General features: G+C 39.0%; 2 protein-coding genes across 4 annotated transcripts; both read left to right on the top strand.

Annotated features, from left to right (window-relative positions):
- Positions 1–708: 708 nt before the first annotated feature.
- Positions 709–12,579, top strand: LOC307040523 (ras association domain-containing protein 1-like). Of its 2 annotated transcripts, XM_079683437.1 has the most exons (7): positions 709–1,029; positions 2,095–2,451; positions 3,426–3,550; positions 9,611–9,715; positions 9,803–10,088; positions 10,204–10,319; positions 10,480–12,579. In XM_079683437.1, the coding sequence occupies exons 2-7, from the start codon at positions 2,130–2,132 to the stop codon at positions 10,624–10,626; spliced, it is 1,101 nt and encodes a 366-aa protein (XP_079539563.1). In that variant the 5' UTR covers positions 709–1,029; positions 2,095–2,129; the 3' UTR covers positions 10,627–12,579. The 2 variants fall into 2 exon arrangements, with proteins under 2 accessions (XP_079539563.1, XP_079539564.1); XM_079683438.1 differs by lacking the exons at positions 709–1,029; positions 2,095–2,451; positions 3,426–3,550 and adding an exon at positions 7,053–7,589.
- On the top strand, positions 10,683–14,646 carry tusc2a (tumor suppressor 2, mitochondrial calcium regulator a). 2 transcript variants are annotated; one of them, XM_079683440.1, is made up of 4 exons: positions 10,684–12,079; positions 12,775–13,012; positions 13,731–13,851; positions 13,941–14,646. In XM_079683440.1, exons 2-4 carry the CDS (start codon positions 12,864–12,866, stop codon positions 14,004–14,006), a joined length of 336 nt encoding a protein of 111 aa, XP_079539566.1. In that variant the 5' UTR covers positions 10,684–12,079; positions 12,775–12,863; the 3' UTR covers positions 14,007–14,646. The 2 variants fall into 2 exon arrangements, with proteins under 2 accessions (XP_079539565.1, XP_079539566.1); XM_079683439.1 differs by having other exon boundaries at positions 10,683–13,012.
- The last annotated feature ends 2,379 nt before the right edge of the window (positions 14,647–17,025 follow it).

Here is a 17,025-nt window from a genome sequence, read left to right as displayed (position 1 = left end):
ACCTTCTCAGTTAATATTCCTGCTAGTTACACTCAGACTTTACCCTCACCGAATATAAGATGGTTGACTTTCCGTCAGTAAATACATAACAGGATGTATTGTAAGTAAGAATTATGAATGTTTTAGTTTTTAAGTTTTGTAGTTTCTGTACAGTATGTATAATATATATTTACAGTGGTGGAATTAACATTACACTGCATTCACTCAACTTATTTTTCAAGTCTAATTTTGAGGCCCTTTTTCTGCTACTTTATATAGTCCACTATATTTTGGAAGCAAAAATCATGCTTTTTTCTTCCCCATATGTATTCTAGTTACTTTGCAGGTTTACATTATTAATGAAACGCATTAAAATCATCCAATTAATAATACCACTGCAACATGTGCATATTACAGTAGGCTAATTCATAAAATGTACACTAGTTATATGATATGTATTATTATGGGCCCTTATCCATAATGAGTACTTTTTGTCCCTTTCACTTTTTAAGTAGCCTATATTTGATGCTGATACTGATACTGATTTTGAATGCAGGACATTTGATTTACCTGTAACAGATTAGATTTAGCCTGAAGTATGTAAAGATATATGTACTTCCTCCAGCACAAGTTTTACTGCTGTGGTAAATGAGACACAGATCTATCACAGTGGGGGGGAGGATCTGCACGCCCACTGTCTCAGCTGTGCTCTGGACTCAGAAGCACCCCCTATGTGAAACCATTCCGGATGTCTGAGCAGCTCAACTCTCATTTTACTCTCAGTTTTTCATGATAGACTCTCTGTTCATAAGATGGTTATTGTCTTCAGAAGTGCTCAGACTCAGCGGTTTCTCTGATGTGAAGGAGAGCTGATCTGTGTCGCTCGCTAACAGCCGGGGATGAGAGATTGTTTCCAGAGATGTAGCCGCGGCTGCACACCTCCGTTACTTGGAAACCCTGAGAACATTTATGCGGAAATTTTTTCTCTTCGGATGGAAGAAAGTTTTGAGACAAAGCGGCTGCAACAGGGCTGTTTTCCCCCCTGTTTTGGTAAGTTGGACTTCATATTTTAATGTTCTCTTAAGTTATTTCTGTAATTGACCAAGCGTGTGGACTGGTTTGGGACTTTCCTCCTCAGAGCCCTCGTGTACAGTAAATGTGTTGTATTAATTATTTAGTTTTGTAAAACGTAGCCTGACCAAAAACATGCTAAAGTTTTAGCTAGGCTATTGTGGCTACTTTTGTACTCTGATGTATATGCTAGGTAAGCAGAATATTTTGTGCCTTTACTGTATGTGCATACTCGTATAATTAGCCTTGTTACAAATAGTGTTGGATTCATGACAAAACAATGTCATCTAAAAAACATGTTTACCAAACCATCATACAAAATGTTTAAATGTTAAATAAAATCTCTAAATTCTAGCCTAGACAAAAATATTCAAACTAAAAAAGCATTGTGTAATAGTACTGCCTAATTTACAATCAATCAGATTTGGTGTATATTTACTCCTGTAGGCTACTACACTTCTACATTTTACTGTGATCAGTTCATAATGTATGATGTTTGTCACAAATGTCCCAGTGCAAATAAGACACCTCCCTATTAACTGGCTATAAAAATACAATTAAAGCGTGTGTGTGTGTGTGTGTGTGTGTGTGTGTGTGTGTGTGTGTGTGTGTGTGTGTGTGTGTGTGTGTGTGTGTGTGTGTGTGTGTGTGTGTGTGTGTGTGTGTGTGTGTGTGTGTGTGTGTGTGTGTGTGTGTGTGTGTGTGTGTGTGTGTGTGTGTGTGTGTGTGTGTGTGTGAGAATGTAGTTATATATTATGTACTGTTGATCATGCTTCTGTATTTTAAATAAAGTAACATTTGAGTGCAGTTTACATAATTTAGTATTAATGGGGTACAACTTAAGGAACAGGATCTGAATGTTTCTACTAGTTTAGATTTTTTTTAAAACATTTTATCCCTCACCAAAAAAACAACCACAAGTTTAACATTCAAGTTTTCCGTGACTTAGTCATAGTGAAAGAGACAGATCACATTGTTTGAAATGGAGCCTCGGATAGTCGTTGGAAGGTACCTGTGTGTTATATGTGTTTTTCTTCTTCTCAGTGATAATGGAGGAAGCCAGGCTCTGAGAGGACACTATGTCGTGTGGGGAGCTAATCGAGCTCCGTGACCTGAGGCCGGACAGAGAGAGGATTGAGCTGACACACGGCACTCACACACCCTGCTCGCCTCCACGCCTGGAGAGAGCCAACGCCCTGAGGATCAGTCCGAGCAAGGTACCAGACCTGCTGAGCCGGGCGGGCATCATCAGAGTCCTGAGCAGCACCCAGGACCCCGATCCCACTGAAGAGAACGGAGAGGGACACAACTTCCAGCCCTGCAGCCACGCTCAGCCCACATGGTGCGACCTGTGTGGAGACTTCATCTGGGGCCTGTACAAGCAGAGCCTGCGGTGTGTCAGTGAGTATGCCGTTTGATTTCCTCTGTGCATATGCATGATCAGAAAAGAGAGCAAGACTAAGAGTGAGAGAGGATATTTGGTTATGCAGAGAACAATCTAGCCACCAATGTAGGTGCAGGCCAAAAATAACACTGTATAAATCATTACTTTGTCCGCTTGGTTTGCCACACATGATGTTCTATGTTGTTTTTCTAACAGTATCAAAAAAGGCATGCAATTGTGTAAGTAGTTTTGGTGGTGTGATCATTACCCAGGCTCCGACTCTGATGATCTTTTTGCTTAAGGCTCATCTTTGAGTTGCAATACTGGACTTCCTTTTCATCAACTGAAACCCACTGAAATGTAGCTGTGGTTTGTAGAACATTCAGTGAGCAGGAAAATAATACCTCTTTACAGGAATCTAAATATGAAACCACAAACAATGAAATGTTGACATAAACACAAGCCGATGACCATGAACACCCTGTAGGCCTTTCATGATAATAAGATTATACATTTGTTGCACGATTTAAGGATATGACCTCCATCATTTTTGCTGACATCAATATTGATGGCTGTGTTTACATGCGTGTTTGTTTTATAAGATTATCCCCAACATTTTAACCAATATGACGGCAAAAATACAGCAGGGTTTTCCTGTCCATTTTAGGACCTGGTCATTGAGCAGACATTACAAATGTGTGTGAACAGGGCCAAATAATCCATTTATTGTTCCAAATGTGTTGTTTACTTTATTTATGTTTCACACCTCTGAAACACCTCTCAATATAAAGAATTCCAGTTCAATACCACCATTTCAATTTACACATGTCCAACAACATCAACTAAATGCATGGTAACTGCAACGACTAGAAATAGCCAGAGGAGAACATCAGCCATAGAGAATTGCACTCTCCAATAATATCACATGCCTGTTTACCATTGAGGATGTCATCATCAGTATTTGTCTAAACTCTGTTCTTCTGCATTACAGATTGTAGATTCACATGCCACCACCGCTGTCGTGATGGGATCCGGTTGGACTGCAGCTGGGACCGAGGCTCTGTGGCTGAACAGGCATGTGTGGTGGAGCACACCATAGAAACAGACACAAATGTGGTAAGGAATTTTGTACTTGGCACTATGTCTGTCTTAGTATTCTCTAATATCTTCAGTCTTGTTCACAATAAAACGTGGTATTAGACACTCTTTACGTGCTTTTTAGAACATCCTTAACATAACTTGAAGGTATTACCATATTGTGCCACTAATGGTTACCATTAAAAATGAGACAATGAGTTTGGCCAATACAAGCATCTACTTTGCATTTCACATGATGTGCTACTCGGTAATTATGCTGGACTGCTTTAGGGAACAAAACACATTTTTAAATGACCAAAAATGGGAACCATTTATAGCAATAAGACCCACGGTTGATCTCGTTCCTCAAACTGCAATATGGGGAAGTAACAGGTCCCACCATTTGTAAGATCTGGTTCAGTGTATTAAGTAACTGCTGTAAAGAATTTGTGTTCAGTCCATGAGCATGTTGTTACACCAACTGTTTTATACATTTAAGAAAACAAACTCAACAACAAAGTTAAATCGTGTAAATCAGCCAACCTTCTTGAGTATGATGCACTATACAATCTGTTCATTTTTGTTGTAAGTTTTCATGTCCTTGCTAGTTTTGTATAGGGTCATAACAAGTACATAAAATAATTAAATAAACCCTATCCAGATAAACAGACATAAATTAGAGTCCTGGCTGCTGTACAGAACACTCCTTACTGTGCTTTCTGCACTACAGTGTTATTAACAAAAAGAGGAATCAAGGCTAAAACGAACTAGTACTTTTTCAAGGTAGTAGTGCTTGGTCTCTTGGTAACAGGATTTATTCTATCTCTATCTAGCTGCTTATCAAAGGATTGCTGGAATGTAAATTCTTCAGAAAACTGTTCAGCAGAGTATCTACAGTACGTAGACATTGCTGGATATGTTCATGGTGCTTTTGCACAGCCGTTTAACACAGCAGAAAGTTTGACTTTACAAAGCAGGGAAGAAACTAACTAAGTGGAAAGAACCAGAGCCATAATTATTGGTATTGGTAGCACCTGTCAATCAATCAAAGCCCCCCTGTCACAAGCTAGAAACGTCTCAGAGCGGTTTACAACATATACAGCATGGCAACAAAAAAAATGAATAGAAAATGTAAGAAATATCATAAAGAGCAACTAAGAAGGACTTTCTCTACCTTTGGTTCAGTCAAAATACACTGTAAGAGTAACAGCCGAAAGATTTCTGGGTGTAGAATCCCACATATGTGGACTTCACACTAGGAGGCTCCAAAGTGTTTCCTAACTACACACATTAGCCAAAACTTACTGAGAGACAAAAATATATGACCAACTCCTCAGCAAGTGAGAAACAAATATTGAGGATATTTTACAAATGTCTTCACTATGTGGATATGTGTCCTTGTTTTCTTTTTCTTTTTTGGTGTTTCAACTTGAATGAAGGATTGTTTAGCATTTTCAAAATCATAGCTACTGGAAAAAGCAGTTTATCTCAACTTTAAATACAGCTTCATTAACATTTCTGATTATAGTTTTCCAGAGTCAGATAGCCACTACAAAGCTATACCTTTCTTCACTTTTATTCATAATATAGTATCAAACCCCTGAAGGTTTAAAAAGATTTTACAATGCAATACATTCAGTCAACTTATTTTCTTTTGAGTAACGTTCTGACACCAGAGATCCCTTACCTACATTTAAAATCTGAACACTACAGTCGCTAAATGTATTATTTTGAAGGAATTCTCTGGAACATGAAGATTGCTGTAACACAAAATCGTGATTGAAGTGAGACTTATCATGTCTACATGCAGGCACATGATCATTTTGTGGATCAATGCTTAATGTCCTTAATCAGGTCTCCCACTAACACATTTTAATTATTGTCAAAATGTTATATCCTATTGAATTGCATTATGGAGATTGTAGAATACGTTGTTTTAAAAGATATTGGATATATTGACCTTTGCTACTTTGATTTTGTATGCTACTGAAGATATCAAACCCATATAAATGAATGTCATTCATTTCAGTAGATTCCTCTGCAACACAATACATAGACATAGATCTCGACAAAACATCAACAGTTTAACCTTGAGGCTTCACATAGCCTACTGTTGATAATGTTAAAGTAAAATACTGGCCATATATCTTGTGAAATTAGTAGAACTTGTTAATAATAGCCTATATATAAAATATATAATAAATATAATAAAGTTAGGAATGGCATTAGTGTTATATTATTTAAATGTGATGCTAGTGCCAGATAACTAACCAGTGGTGTAAAGTAACTAAGTAGATTTGCTTAAGTACTGTTCTTAAAGGTAAGGTAGGTAAGAATGGAGAAACCAGCTCAAGTAAGCTAGAATTTGAAAGTACACAACCGAAAAAAATCTGCCCCTTCCTTCAGACTTCCTTACAGAGCCCCTCCTCCAACACACATGACCAATGAGGGCACGAGATAAGTTGACAGGCAGGTAGGCCATCCAATTATCTGGCACGGGCCGAGGCAGATAATTGGACTTGCTTTTTACAGCGTCACAGCTTCCACAGATGAAATATTTGTATATATTTATTGTTAAAGCTTTTAATTTATTCATTGCTTTCAGGATGTTAAGAGCATTCCATGGAATTTAACAAAAAGTGTTTTTGAAGTGAATTACCTACCCTAAAATTAATTAATTACAATTTTGGGGTTCTTTACTGAGTATTTCCATGTTTTGCTACTTTGTACTTCTAACCCACAAAATAAATGGTATACGTTTTACTTGTATCCTGTAAATATAATGTATGATGTCCTTTATTGTTTTATGTTTCATGTGGAACATATGCTGCAGGTCTCCCTTGAAAAAGAGATCTATGATCTCAATGGGACCAATATGGTTAAATAAAGGTTTGAAATTAAATGAAATGAACTCCACTACATTGATTAAACAGCTTAAGTTACTTTGCAGATTTGTTTTAATGATATCAAATAGAAATAACACTTAAATAAGACTTGTATTACATCTGGAGTAAAATTCACAAGCTACCCTGCAGTATACAAACTAGCTGCACCTTTGATAACACAGTAAATGCATCAATAATTATAAAACATAGCCTATATATTCTTCTAAAATGAGCCAACTTGCATTATGATTACTTCTTATTTTGTTACCTTTAGTATATTTTGAAGCTAATCATTTTGTACTTTTACTTGAGTAACATTTTAATACAGGACTTTTAGTGCTTCTTCTCTGTATACAATAGGCCTATCTAAAGCAGACATTATCATATGATGTGAATAATAGGATTCACATGGTGTCTCTCTTCCTTTGTGACCAGACCCACATTGTCCTGTCATCACCACGGATAAAATGTATGGGTCATCACGTCATCACATTACATTTTCAGCGGGGAGCAGCAGCGTGGGAGAGGGAAGCGGCAAACAGAGGGGGGTGCGGGTGGCATTTCCATTTCCCATGGCCGGCCAATCGCGACCGGCTGAGGAGATTTTGTGTATTTTCCAATCTCAACTGAACGGCCCTGGCTGGGTGGGGCTTCGGCGGGGGGAAGGAAGCGACGCATGTTGGGCGGGGGCCTGAATACACATCCTGTTTCACACAGACAGGATTTGTACAGTGGAAACGTGGCCCGGTTGAAGTTAGAGTTAAACAAAAGTCAGTATTTTTTGTCGAGTTGACTGTTGTTATCAAGGCACTACAGAGAGATTTCCTCCTCCGAGAGATTAGTGGACGGTTTTTGTTAGTTGGTTCTTTGCCGTTGTTTCAGCCAGACTTCTGTTCAGCAAAGGTTTTGTATTAAGCTTACTGCGACCAAAGTTATTTAATTGACCACCTTTAAGTCGTCTTATCTTCCGGTCATTGCCTCTAGTGTTAAAGTTTGTACCGGTAGTCAGCATGTCAAACGCGGCCAGCGACACAGAAAAGTCCCCCTCCTTCGAGATGACCTGGGGCAGCTCCACCAGCAGCGGCTACTGCAGCGACGAGGAGCCCAACTCCGAGTTTGAGCAGTACTTCACCGCCAAGACATCCTTCTTCCCCAATACCCGGAAAGCTAACGTTACTGCTAAAGTAAAGCAGGTGAGAAATAGACAAAAATTCGACAAGAAAAAAAGGTTTAGGCTGGAATAAAAACTCTTAATGTTAAAGGGGAAGTGAGACCAAAGGGATGGGTGATGGGTGGTTCTCCATATCTACTCTCGCGTTATTTTATATTTCTTCTCTCTTTCTAGCTATTTTTGTTTATTTTAAATGTATAACTGTTCTCATACTTTTATGGGTCAAATCTGCGACTTTGTTTTGCTAAAGGGCACCCCAGCAGACTGGATGCTTGCCTAGGGTGGAGTTCTGGTTTCTCCAGTTTTGAGGAAGCCTTGTATTGTGGGAACCTATAATAAATGTCAGCACTGGGAATAAGGAAAAATAAGTTGCTGTTTTAGGCTTAACATGCCTAAAAAAACAAAACATTTATTGCATTTAGTTCTGTGATGCACAGACCCACATTTGAACTCATACTGAGAACAACCCAAATGTCATGTTTAGTGACGCAGACCGGCTACTCAAGTTTCCAGTCTGACACCCACCATTCATTGACTATTCAGGTTTTTCATACTTATTTCTCAACTACATATGAGTCATGTGTTGTTTTGGAATTTTGTCTCCCGCACCCACTATCAGCTTTCTTTATTGAGGAACAAATGTTGTTTATTGCAAAACTCAGTGACATTCACAATTTTCTGTATCTGTACAGAAGCCATTTTTGTTTTAATGTTGTTGGCACTGACAACTCTTGTTTTGAGATGACACTCCTTTCGTGGGCATGTAGAGACAGTTTGTTTGTGCTTTTCCTCCTACTGTTGAAAGGCTCAACATGGCCCTAATGGATTTATTGACTTGTTAAAAACAGTATATTAACTCCACAGCCTTTCAATCTGCCTAAGGATTGCTCCTATTGATCTTTTTCTACTTGGACGTAGATTTTAAAAGCTACCCATCCCTGTAACAGCTTGCAACTGTGGTTGGTTTTACATGACACAATCCTGGGTCACAAAATGAGATGGGGGGGCAGGGTGGCCTGAGATGCATTTTCACCATTTTCACTACTTGGGACACCCTTTTCACCTATTAACCACAAGGAATTATCTGGACTACATTATGGACAATTAATTTGTTTTACATCAATTCTGTAGAATTTCCCTCCCACACAGGAAATACCAATTGGTCAGTACAACGGTCATGTATGCTAAGGCCAAAATGTGCATGACTGAAACATGACTGCAATTGTGCGGTTGATGAGGCAGCTGACTTCACAGGATGTGCCTTTAAAACAAGGGAGGGCTTTGTCTCTCCCCCTTGTGTGAGTCGGAGAGTGGAGGCTATTTTTACATGAATACCAAGTCGAGGAATGCAATGCTGGACCGTTGTTCACAGACATTGCAAACAGCTGCAAGTTGAACCTACCCCTCCTTTCTCCGGCCCTATAGACCAACGAATTGGAGCAGTCCAACAGGATTGAGCAGAGCTGACATCATCGTTTTTGCCTTTGCTACGTTGACAGGAAGTTGAGAGTCTGATGCAACTGGTGTTTCCTCTTAGAAATAACGGGGACCTGACAAACTCAATTAACAGCTTTTACTAAAGTGTGTCTGTTTTTATTCCCCTTCAAATCAACATTTTGGATAGAACAACTTGTTTTAAACCGAATTTGGATCACACCCATTTTCCTTTCACATAATACAGCCACACCTTCTAACCTTGTATAACCTGCCCTGGCTTCATGTAGCAAGAACACCATTTGCAATTCCTGGGAAAAAAACATACAATTTTTCTACAACAGTAGCATGTTGTAAAGAGAGTTTTTCAATGTTAACAATGGCCAGCAACACTTAAGTTAACACTTGTGTAAGTTATCAGTAATTTCTCAAATTTTTAAAGAGCATCAAATTTTTTATTTAACAGTTGTGCAATGGCCATTTTAAGTGTCCATTTCTGTTCACGTGTATTGTGTAACGCTGGAGTCTTTCCTCTGTCCTGTTGTGGTTTGGATGGTCAGCACTGACACCTGGTGGTTTAACACTGTAACTCCTCACTGTCCTCTCCAGGATGAACAGATTGAATGGGGAAAGCAAGACTTGACGACAACAGATTTTCAGCAGAAGGTGAAGGAATACAACGCTCAAATCAACAGCAATCTGTTCATGAACATGGTAAGGGGCTTTGAGACACAGCATATCAATGAATTTCACTCTAAATGGGTTTTTTCTTAAGTGTAACATTTTCATTTTTCTTAACAGAACAAGGATGGTTCCTACACGGGCTTCATAAAGGTGCAGTTCAAGTTGGCACGACCTGTGTCAGTTACACCTCCAAAAAAAGGGGGTTCCGATGCTGGAGCGAGGAAGGCCAGTGGGGTGAAACGCCGCACGTCGTTCTACCTGCCAAAGGATGCTTCCAAGCACCTGCACATTAGCTCACGCACTTCTGCTCGGGAGGTCATCGAGGCTTTGTTGAAAAAGTTTACTGTGGTTGACAATCCTGGCAAGTTTGCCCTGTTTGAACGCAGCGAGCGTCATGACCAAGGTACTTCTGCTGCTTTCAAAAGGGTTACCTATTGAAATCCTGCAGTATTTCATTATTGTAAATCAAAAATGGTACGCTGTCTAGTAAATGTAGCCCTTTGATCTGCCTCTTTCAGTTTATATTCGCAAGGTATCTGACAATGAGTGTCCCCTCCGCCTGCGTCTGTGTGCTGGGCCCAATGAGAAAGTCCTCAGCTATGTTCTGAAAGAAAATGAAACTGGAGAAGTCAATGTGAGTGTAACATCAGAGCCCCATGGATCTTAAAACATATTGGGTTGGGGTGTAATTGTTGTATTTTTGTTAAATAATCTGAATTTGTAAAAAGGGATTAAACTCGTGTGGTTAGTTTAAAAACTGTACTCGCACTAATGCATTGTGTCTCTCTTTACAGTGGCATGCCTTCTCTATGCCCGAGTTGAAGAACTTCCAGCGTATGCTGCAGCGTGAAGAGGAGGAGCACGTGAAGCAGATCGTGCAGCGATACGCTCTGGCCCGCACTAAGATGCAGGACGCTCTGGCTGGTTCAACTCCCGGTTGAGGCGACTGCGCTCGGGGTTTAACATGCACCACTTGGCTGGCCTAAAGATGACCAATCATCGCTGCATCCAAAGATCCCAGATAATACAACTCAACACACCTCTTGGGTGAACGAGAGAGTGAGACAGGGCGCAAGACTGAGAGAGCTAGCGCGAATGTGCGTGTGAAGTGATGTGAGAGATGAGAAGTGCCTTACACCTGGAGAGCCTGATGTGCCTGAGAGAATGAGTTGAGAGAAGTCGATATTGGCAGATGAGACAGTGGTTGTTTCCAGTCATGTCTTTTGCTATTGGGAAAAATCTGATTATCCAGTGTACCTCAGCTGTGTCACTTAAACTTTAAAGAAAATGTCAATTAAGTTTCAGTCATTTAGGTAGAAAAAATCTGTTGATTATACATTTGTAGGTGCAGTGCTGAAGTCAAGAACTCTGCTGTAATTGATCTGATAATCCCGCATCTGGAAGTTACATTCCTTTTTATTTTTCCAGAATATAAAATTGGTAACATCATTATTTTAAGTTAAGATAAACTCAAGCAGTTCCTTAAACAATCATACTTCTTAACATCCATTGTGACATGTTTAATTTATCCAGTTAAAGAGGTAAATACCTTCTTCTTCTTTTTTTTTTGTGCTGCTGAAAGGTATCTGGATTTTCATTTGACCCAGGCTCAATAATCTGCCATGTCCTCTCGACACCCCTGATGGGTGCAACTCTATTTTTTATTTGAATGTCAAATTGTGAGTTTGACTGATGTATGGACATTTGTATGAAACTATGAATGTCAGTGGTGTCACTCTGGTTGACTGGAATCCTGTATGAACATTGGTATACATGTGTTTCACTGGTTTGTCATTCCCTATGTCTTTGCTTTTTTTCTGTCCTAGAAAATGTTTGTCTTCTATTTTTTCTTTCACTATTATTGTATTCGCCTATGCACATATTTACATGTTGAAGCTACACTATCTAAATGTAGTGACCAATCTGCGTTCAGTAAAGACTTTCCAAGTTAAAACAAGTTTTTGTATTTAATCAAATATTAAATGAAGAAAAAAAGAAAGGAGAAAAAAATAGTTCTGTTATAAAAGCTATTTTAAAGACTATTTAAAAAGAATGACAATATTGACACAAAATATTTAAAGGGTAAGAAACTGAGTTTAGTAAAATATGAAATACTATATTCAAAGTGGAGAGCTGTGTAGATCTAGAACATTTGCCACATTTAACGTCCCTTAACTGAACACTGTTCAAAATGTAGAAATAGATTAAAATGAATTTTAATCCGATCACTATTTAGAATAACATCACTAAAATGATAATGACGTTTCGCTTTAAGAGTCTCACTGCCGTCTGTCAGATCAGCTGATCTCATCGACCTAAACAGCTAACGCTAGCTCAACGTAGCCGGTGTGGAACATTATGAAAGAACATGGCGATTTAATACCACACGATAAGGTAGGATATTGACGAAAAGAATGACATTGAAAACGAATCGTGTTTGGTTGTGTAGGGCAGATACATCGCTGTGTTTGTCTAATAAACATCGCTGCTCCGTCTAGCTATTTATCATTTAGCAAACCTGCGTCAGTGGCACAGGCTAACAGGCTAAGTCACCTAAACAAACGGGTAAACTAAGCTACAGTTAGCTACACAATATTAGCCACACTGATCGTATATCAAGAGGGCAGTTAACTAAGACATATACTGTGCATTATATGTATAATAGCGGTAAAGTGTATACGTCAATGTTGCAATATAACAAACATGAATAATTGACCGTTTGGGATTATGGTTCAGTAGTCGTATGGCCCAGTGTTAGCTTCACGTAAAACTAGCAGAACGTAAAAATATCACGTTAGCGTTACATTTCCTCGACGCTCTGCTTATGTTTTGTACTTTCGTCGTAGTAATATTAGGAACAGTGTCATCATCTTTGATTAAATTGTGCCTCTGAATTGAACTGGCTTCTTCTTCAGGGTAAAATAGCAATTGTATTTACTGCGTTAGATGTTGTGTATTATAACTATGAATCAACAAATATCATGCTAGTTCACAGTCTCTTAGTGCTTTACAGTAGGCAGCAACACCAGGGAGAGAGAGTCAAGTCTGCCTGGGAATGTGTTCTTTCAATGTGCACTTTTTGTTTTCAGATCCTGGCTTTGGTAAGGAATTGAGAGCTTCTGGCAACCAACCAGATTGAAAGCTTTAACTGATAACTAAGTATGTATTATCATTGAGAATGGGAGGAAGTGGATCCAAAGCCAAAGGTGTCTGGCCTTTCTCAGGCAATGGAGCTGGAGGGGAGGCAGCCAGTGATGGGACCGAGCAGTCTGTGACCCGCCTCAAAGCTTCCAGAAATGCAACCCCGTTTATTTTCACCAGGAGGAGGTAAATACAAATAATTGGATAATGGTTGTTTCATCCAAATAAAGGAATTAAGACTACGCTGAAGCATGTGGGTTATATTGTGCCTCAGAAGTAGGTAGTTAATTGTTTTAGTCTAATTCCTCCACAGTGAGGCAATCACAGGGAGTAGATGGCAGAGCTCAATAAACCTTTTAAAAATAAGATCAATAGTTAAAGGTCCTGTGTATAGGATTAAGTGGAATATGGCAACAAGGTTGCTGATTGCAACTAACTAAAACACTTACCACCCTTGTAAACCAGATTCTCTGAGCTAAAAAAAAAGAAGGGTGAAAGCCTCTCTTGAACCAGTTTGGTTTATTGTTTTTTGGGCTACTGTAGAAACATGGCAGTGGAACATTATAGACACCGCTCTAAAGTAACGAGACAACAACAATTCTTAGTTTCAGGCAATTTTAAACCAATGAAAACATTTATGAATGCTTATTTTCTCTTTTCTGTTTATACATTACATGCCCCTAAATCTTACCCACTGGTCTTTAAAAAATTGAAGTGCATAGTATCAGCAAGAAATGGTGCATAAGTCAGCAGTAGGAAGTGGGGGTAGGAATCTCAAGATCTGCACGTTACATTTGGCTGGATGCCACTGGTTTTTAGTGAAAGTATTTTAGTTTTTTACACAAATTAACTTGACAAGTTCCCTCTTGCTATTGACACTGATCTGTTCTTGCTGTGTTGGCAGTTCTTTGTACTACGACGAAGACGGTGACCTTGCCCATGAATTCTATGAAGAGACGGTTGTGACAAAAAATGGCAGGAAAAAGTCCAAGTTGAAGAGGATCCAGAAAAATCTGATTCCACAGGTGAGATAAAGCCACATTTTGACAAATGATGGTCTGGTTAAAGATGTTTCAAACGATGTGTCAATGAATGTCCTATCTTTATTTTGTAGGGAATGGTGAAGCTGGACCACCCATGTATTCATGTAGATTTCCCCATCATCATCTGTGAGGTGTGAAGTTGCACAGGACTGATCTACTATGAAGTGCAGCCACAGGTTCTCTATTTGGAGCAAAGTCTGGTCCCAGTGTTCAAGCATTACACTCAAGACGAGTTGTCTCTGGAGAGAAAAAAGAAAAATCCAACTGATATATTGAATGAAATGTCATACATTTTTATTCAACTAAGATCAGACGGTGCCCTGTTCACAAAATCAATATTTTGATATCCACTAAAGTAGTGTTGGTACAGGTTGTGTGTCCACTACCCAGCTGATATGTAGGCAGTCTATACAATACATCAAATGGAGCTGTATTTTTCTTGTGAGTTCTTTGCAGGGAATAACATCCTCGATTTGAAAAGGCTTTAACGTTTTATGCCTTCTGTGGGACATAGAGTGAGTGTCTTTGTACGTGTACATGTGTGCACTTAGGTTTGTTTGAGGGAATGTGTGTGACAGAAAAACTGAGGATGTAGTTACAGGGTAGAATAATTAAGGATTGTGAAATGTATTGTATATATGGTCATGTTCTGTATTGTCATGTCTGAGTCTGTCTCAGTAACCGGAGCTCAGACCTGCACTAGTGAACATAATGTACTGTAAATAATATCAGATTTCTTAGTTGGAATTACTTGAATAAATGGTTTACTGAGCGAAATATCTGGAGTAAATATGTTTTCTATCATGTTTGTCATTGCCTAATTGTATTATTGAGATATGTCCAACTACACAAAACAACATTTGACCTCATGGTTTCATTCACTTCTTACTTAAGGTAAAAAGTGAGTCTATGGTAGAGAGAAGGGGGTAGAAGATATCTCAACATTTTGGGAGTTGTTTCCTTGCCAACACCTATATGCAAGTGGTATTGATTCTTATCTAACTCACAGCTAAAACAGTATTACAAAAACTATCCCTTGTCATCCATTGTACTTGTCAATAGCTATAGAAACAACGCTCAGTTTTATGATGAAAAACTAATGATGTACTCGGTACGATAATTTTTGTTTACTAAAAGTGAATGAACAAGTTAAAATTGCATTCAATGAAGTGGTCACATTTAAAAATGTAGTAGGCTATTCATACACTTCCATGACAGCTGTAAGTATAACCCTGATCTCTCATAACTTATTTTTAGCTTTTACTCATTGCCTTTTAAAATGTCGGTGCTTACTGAGCTGTAAAGCGGCTGTTTGCAAATAAGGCACTTTTTTTTGCCTACTTGTTTTGCAAATATGGAGATATAACCTTGTCATATAATTAGTTTACACTTAAGTAGCATGTAAGGTATGCCAACTCTAGATGGCAGCAGAAACCTTTACCTGTACTGACAAAAATGAGTTCCTGCGTGAATATGCTTGTAGGTTTACTCTCTTGCCTCTAATGATATTGCTGTGCAGTTAGACTTCCCGAAAAGGCTGAAGATATAATTAAAGGTTTTTAACTCAAACCAGTTGAGGCTGTTGTTGCCAGCTGGCGCAATATCAAATTTTAATAGCAATGTAAACATATTTCAGTGCATAGCAGACAAATCCCCACAATAACTGGGTAGGGTTTCCTTTGCATGCATTCCCTGGTGTCTGTAATTGTGTGGAATGTGGTTGGGTGTGTTTTTGGGCCAGAGGTCAGTCACTTTGATGTGTTTCCCCTCCAGTGGTCTTTGATGTGTTGCTTAAAGTCCGGCTTGTATTATGAGGATGAGCCCCTTCTTGTAAAGACTTTGAAATGTATGAACTTTATGAATGTGACACTGTCCAGCTCTGTTGATCCATACAATGTGTTCTCGGATACAGTGTGTTTTATGAAAGGGATAACTTGTCCATGTGGCTTTGGTTTAGAGAGATAATGATTATAAATGATCAGCAGCCTTTAAAAATAACTAAACATGCCTTGAATTATAAACAAGAGAGATCCATTTTTCTCAGTGACACTTAACATATTCAATCTATTTAAAGTAAAACAGCAGTGCTTCGTGTAGCCTGTTTTTTCTCTATTCACAGTTGGATCATGCAACTGAGAGGGATCAAACACAGTGGATTGAACTGAAAGAGTACTGTAAAAAAAAGTTTGGTGACTTTCTGTGTATCTAAACGAAACAGTAATCCACATGAATGGAGGTTTAGGTTTACAAGTACACAAGGGTAAACTTGTATTGAGGTCAAACCAAATTGTTCCAATGAAGTTCTTCAATCCCTCTTAAACAAGTCACTATTACTCAAATTATAAATGTTCGGGACACAAAGTGAAGGTGGCAGGGCGTGCTTCGAGTTTCCATGCCATTGTTTTTGCTTCCTGGCGGTCCCTGACTTCTGCTTATGTAACACTCAGGAGGCAGAGGTCAAAGGCAAGCTGAGACATGAGGGAAACGGAGCTATTCCTTTGTTCCTTCACATGGGTCGTTCATTCTGCACTTTCCCTAAACACACAGAAACTGATGACATGGTGAAATGAGTCAGCAAAGCTTGGAAAACAAACAGCGGAACTGACTCGAGCACAGGAAAACATCTCACTTCCAGGCCCTCACCTCACCCCATCATGTGCTCAGGGATCCTTCAGTTCATGTGTCTCTGCAAAGAACAACTCTAAGAGGAACATGGTTTTCAAAACGTTATTGAAAGAAACACTTGACAACATGAAAACAGGTGGTTACATTTGGTTAATTATGTGTCAGTGCGAGGCCTCTTTCTCCCATAGCCATCGTGCCTCAGGTCTTACCCCGGGCTCTGCACCGTCCTATCAGCTGTACTTGGCAACGAGTTGGCATGTGATACTTGGTTTTTCTCACTGAACCTTTGCCAGTGGCTGTCATCACATGCCTCTGGCAACAGAAACATCTGCATGCCAGAAGCGTTGTGCCCACTGTGAAGTGTAATGCTGGGAACTTTAGTGGAAAAAACATTAAAGCCACTTCACTCACAAAGCAAAGAAGCAGAAGTATTTGATGTAAATTAACAAAAGCTGTATTCAGAATGTTTATTTTTTACTTTTCTGGAAAGGACTCAGCTCATACTGACAAGTGACTGATGCAATAATGCGT

Source organism: Notothenia rossii, assembly GCF_949606895.1.
Source record: "Notothenia rossii genome assembly, chromosome: 5".
NCBI classification, from domain to species: Eukaryota; Metazoa; Chordata; class Actinopteri; order Perciformes; family Nototheniidae; genus Notothenia; species Notothenia rossii.
The sequence above is the reverse complement of the archived record's forward strand: the minus strand, read 5'-3'. Positions and strand labels throughout refer to the sequence as shown.

Excerpts from the sequence above, each read along its gene's own strand:
- LOC307040523 (XM_079683437.1), top strand. The coding sequence starts at position 2,130 with ATGTCGTGTGGGGAGCTAATCGAGCTCCGTGACCTGAGGCCGGACAGA. Across the intron at positions 2,452-3,425 it reads GCAGAGCCTGCGGTGTGTCA|ATTGTAGATTCACATGCCAC; the intron begins GTGAGTATGCCG and ends TCTGCATTACAG. Across the intron at positions 3,551-9,610 it reads TAGAAACAGACACAAATGTG|GATGAACAGATTGAATGGGG; the intron begins GTAAGGAATTTT and ends TGTCCTCTCCAG.
- tusc2a (XM_079683439.1), top strand. The coding sequence starts at position 12,864 with ATGGGAGGAAGTGGATCCAAAGCCAAAGGTGTCTGGCCTTTCTCAGGC. Across the intron at positions 13,013-13,730 it reads TTTATTTTCACCAGGAGGAG|TTCTTTGTACTACGACGAAG; the intron begins GTAAATACAAAT and ends CTGTGTTGGCAG. Across the intron at positions 13,852-13,940 it reads AGAAAAATCTGATTCCACAG|GGAATGGTGAAGCTGGACCA; the intron begins GTGAGATAAAGC and ends TTTATTTTGTAG.